We start from the raw sequence: 4,598 nt of genomic DNA, 5'->3' as shown, positions 1-4,598 counted from the left end.
GGGTTTTAGCTTTTCTAGATTCTGGGTTCAAGTGAAACTCACCTGACAGGTAGTTTTCAGATACCCATAAATGTGAAACAATTCAAAATTATTATTCTTTAAAAATAAAATTTTTAAACCAATAAGTATTTTAGTTAATAACTTATTTTGTTTTTTAAGCTTATAATATAAAAACAAATATGCATATATTAAATTATAAAATGATTTTTTTTTTTTTGAAAAGATGAGTCAAATGTCAGAAAGACCTCTCAAAATCAATAATAACCCTCACTTTTGGCGGATGAATACCGTGGAAACAAAAATAAGACAAAAACAAAGCCCTAGGAAAAATCAGAACAAAAAGATTAAGACCACAAATACATCTATTCCCTACAAAGATCCAAAAAGAAAACATCCTCAAATCCTTTCGACCTATATACCCAGGTAGCCACCCAGAATCTAATTTTATCCCAAAGGGAATCAACAGAACAAGAGGACTCATCAAAGATCTTGCTATTTCTTTCCAACCAAATAACCCAGAAAGTTGCCATGACGGTACTTTGCCAAAGACGAGCCATTTTTTTCTCTCCCTCTAGTTGACACAAGAACAGGTGCGACCACGAAGAAAGCATACACCAAGATACCCCAAACTCTTTTAACACTTTACTCCACAAAGCCGTGGAGAAAGAGCATTCAAGGAAAAGATGGGTAATTGATTCACCATTGTTTTTACAGCAAACACACCAACTTGGTGACAAATATTGAAAAGGTCTTCTTCGCTGCAAAATGTCGAAGACACTTAATTTATTCGAAAATAAGAGCCAGCCAAACACTTTCACTTTGTAAGGGACCACACTCTTCCATAACCTCTTAGCCCAAGGTAACTCTGGACCTAAATTAGCACAGGACAAAGATTGAAATGCAGTCTTGCAATTGAAAACTCCACTAGTATCTAGAATCCAAATCCTCTTATCCTCCAAAATCTGGGGTAAATCTACAAACTTAATCAGATTAAACAACTCAACCAAACTTGGAATCTCCCAATCAAAAAGATTCCTTCTGAATCTAAAGTTCAAACAAAGGCCTTCCGAACTGTTGATCTCCTCCCCCACTACCACGTCCTTAATCAAAAAATTCTTGGCCTCCGATACCCTGAACAAATTTGGGTATTTCTGTTTGAAAGATGAATCACCAATCCAAACATCCTCCCAAAAACGAATTCTGTCTCCCCTTCCTACTTTAAAATAAACCAAGCTTCTATACTCCTCATACAAAGCCGAGATTTCTTTCCAAGGGCCACGAGTTGAAAATCTTCCTCCAACATTAGTGTCCCAATGGCCCCCATCACTCCCATATCTGCTTCTGACCACCCCATGCCACAAAGAAGTACTCTCCATAGGAAACCACCACAACCACTTGAAAAGAAAAGCCTTGTTCCGCAACGCTAAATTTCCAATGCCCAAGCCCTCGTAACTACGTGATTTACAAACTTCGTTCCAAGATACCAAGTGGTCAGCCCCTGAATGTTCCGCCCCTTCCCACAAGAAATCCCGCATCAGCTTTTCAATAATCCCCACCACACTCTTAGGGATACATAACAAAGACAAATAATAAACGGGGATTGAAGACAAAACCGATTGAATAAGAGTCAATCTGCCACCTCTAGACAAAAAAGCGCTCTTCCAAGAATCCAAACGATTAGCACATTTCGAAATAACAGGCTCCCAAAAACCCTTGGAACGAGGAGAATCCCCCAAAGGAAGACCCAAATACTGGATTGGCCATTGACCTACCTCACAACCTATCTCTTTAGCTTGCCGTTCCACGATCTCCTCATTCAAATTGATTCCCAACAATTGACATTTCTGCAGATTGATAGATAAACCAGACACCACACTGAACACCTTGAGGATTTCCAAAAGTACAACCAAAGACTCCTTATCGTTCACAAAAAATATCGTATCATCGACAAACTGAAGATGACTGACATCCATATTATCCTTTCCTACTGAAAAACCTCTAAAAGCTGACTTACTTTTAGCAGTATCAATCATTCTTCCCAGAACATCTGCTACCAGAGTGAACAAGAACGGGGATAAGGAATCCCCTTGCCGCAGACCCCTTGAACCTTTGAACTTACCCCTTGGATGACCATTTAAAAATATTGAAAAAGAAGTGGAGGAGAGACAACCACGAATCCACCTTCTCCAGAGATCGCCAAACCCTTTCTTTTTCATAACTGAATCCAGGAATCCCCAATCCACGCAATCATAAGACTTAGTGAAATCAATTTTGAAAACCCAACCCTTCCTACCCTTGCTCCTGTACTCCTCTACTGCCTCATTTGCGATCAAAACTGTATCCAGAATTTGCCTACCTTCTACAAAAGCTCCTTGCGATTCCGCAATTGTGTCCGAAAGAACCCCCCGCCAACACCTTTGATATTACTTTGTAAAGACTAGTCACCAGGCTAATAGGCCTATAATCCCTCACGCGACAACTATTTAATTTCTTAGGAATAAGACAAATGAACATTTCATTGGTCCTTCCATGAATGATACCGTCGTTGAAAAAAATCTTGAAAGACTGCGAGAAGATCATTTTTGACAACATCCCAATTATTCTGATACACAGCCATGGAGAAACCATTCGGCCCCGGGGACTTAGATCCATCACAAGCGAAAACCGCTTGTTTGATTTCATCTTCCTCGAAAGGCCGCTCTAAAAAGGAAGCCATAACTGCTGAGATCGGTGACCACGAAATGCCCTCCACTCCAATCCATTCTCTGGGGATTGCTGAATACAAAGCAGAATAGAAACCCAAAATAGCCTTTTCAATATCCTTATCTTCAACCCAAACAGTACCATCTTCTTCCTCAATCCTAGAGATAAAGTTCCTTGCTTTCCGCGCACTGAGGATGCTATGGAAAAGTTTCGAATTAGCATCCCCTTCCTTGGCCCATTGACACTTCACTTTAAACTAAACACTCCTTTCCTCCTCAAAGACAATCTGCTGCCATTCTTCCTTTACCTTAGAACGCTCCTTTCAAAAATGGTCGTTCCACGACCCCCCCTCCTCTAATTTGTCTAAATCAAGCAACCTTCTTTCGAGCGCAAATTTTTGCACTTTCCTAGCCTCAAAGACCTCCCGACTCCACTTCTTTATTTTATCTCGGACCATTGCAAGCTTAGACATAAAGTGACAACCCGGCCAACCATGCACTTTAGCCGACTCCCACCACTTCTTGAAATAGCTAGAGAACTCCTTATGCTCCAGCCATGAATTGTCAAAGCGGAAAGGAGCGGGACCCCATGAAGGAGGGCTCATATCTAACACCACCGGAATATGATCAGAAACTATTCGAACCATAACTTCCTGGGGAATGAAGGAGTATAGTCCTGACCAAGAGAGAGTATGCAGGAATCTATCCAATCTACTCCAAACAGGCTTAAGTCTAAAATTTGACCACGTGAACCGCCCATTTTGCAGTTTAGGGTCAACCAACTTTAACTCTCTAATCAAAGCATCAAACTTATTCATACTCCTTGTATTTGACTTGCTATTCAATTTCTCATCAACCCTCCTAACCACATTAAAATCTCCCCCAACGCACCAATTATTACCATAAATAGCACTCAAACCAGCTAATTCATCCCAAAATCTTTCTCTCTTACCATACACTACTGGACCATAAACACGTGAGAGCCACCACGGTTCCTTCCCTTCAGCCTTCAAGAAAATAGAAACGGAGAAATCCCCAACTAACGAATCAATAACGGAAACACTCCTTGTATCCCAGACCACCAAAGTACCTCCTGATCGACCAATCGCCTCCTGCAGAATCCAACCTTTAAACCTAGATCTCCAAATGCTTCCAATGAACCTCCTATCTATAGACGCCTTTTTAATCTCTTGAAGAATAATAATATCTTGATTAACTTTGCAGATTAACTCCTTAATTGCTTTACGTTTTTCTTTGGAACCACAACCTCTCACATTCCAAGAAAGAATCTTCATAAGTCCAAATTATACCCCCCAACATTCCTCTTTCTTTTGTCATAGTTGACATTAAAGCTGAGCTTTCATAATTCACGGCGACTTTTCTTAGAAAGACTTACAGAACCCCCTTTATGTACCTGTTTCAAGACACAAGGAATGACTGAGATACCAAGAGACTGCATGGAATTAATAAGTCTAAGAGACTCAGACAAGCTTTTTTCCTCCATTCCCGCGGAGATGCCCAAAGCTACTGAATTGTCCTGTGTAGTCTCTTCCACCAGTACCTCATTCATGTTCTCCTGAGTAGAGCCTTCCTCCAGTACCTTATCCTTGACCTCAGCGCCAAGCAAGTCATCTTCTTTACTAATATTTTCCTCCCACAAACTTCTAATTTGTAATCCTATACCATCCCCATCCACATTTCCATCATTGGAAAGAACATTGATAAATTCTTCTTCTGAGCTTCCAGAATCAAGCTCTTCAACCATTGGATAAATAAAATTATCCTCCTCCAAAACAAGGTCAGAGAAAGACAAGGCCCCTCCCTCTTCCTCTTCTGTGACAGGACTTACTGTGCTCCTTTGAGAAGTTTTGCGGGAATACACCTTCCAGCCATTCA

At 40.6% G+C, this 4,598-nt stretch overlaps 1 protein-coding gene across 1 annotated transcript; it reads right to left on the bottom strand.

The window, feature by feature from the left end:
* Nucleotides 1–362: 362 nt before the first annotated feature.
* On the bottom strand, nt 363–3,997 carry LOC133820653 (uncharacterized). Its single transcript, XM_062253449.1, has 3 exons — nt 3,081–3,997; nt 2,541–2,891; nt 363–2,415 (listed from the first exon to the last, which is right to left on the bottom strand). Exons 1-3 carry the CDS (start codon nt 3,995–3,997, stop codon nt 363–365), a joined length of 3,321 nt encoding a protein of 1,106 aa, XP_062109433.1.
* Nucleotides 3,998–4,598: the final 601 nt, after the last annotated feature.

The sequence above is a fragment of the Humulus lupulus genome, chromosome 1 (assembly GCF_963169125.1).
Source record: "Humulus lupulus chromosome 1, drHumLupu1.1, whole genome shotgun sequence".
Lineage (NCBI taxonomy): Eukaryota > Viridiplantae > Streptophyta > Magnoliopsida > Rosales > Cannabaceae > Humulus > Humulus lupulus.
Note: the sequence above shows the minus strand (reverse complement) of the source record. Positions and strands in the feature narration are given on the sequence as shown.

What these genes read in the sequence shown, in the direction of transcription:
- LOC133820653 (XM_062253449.1), bottom strand. Translation starts at nt 3,997, where the DNA reads ATGAAGATTCTTTCTTGGAATGTGAGAGGTTGTGGTTCCAAAGAAAAA. An exon ending in AAATTTGCGCTCGAAAGAAG is followed by an intron (nt 2,892 to 3,080) that starts GTTGCTTGATTT and finishes TAGCATCCTCAG; the next exon opens with TGCGCGGAAAGCAAGGAACT. An exon ending in CAAGATTTTTTTCAACGACG is followed by an intron (nt 2,416 to 2,540) that starts GTATCATTCATG and finishes GTAATATCAAAG; the next exon opens with GTGTTGGCGGGGGGTTCTTT.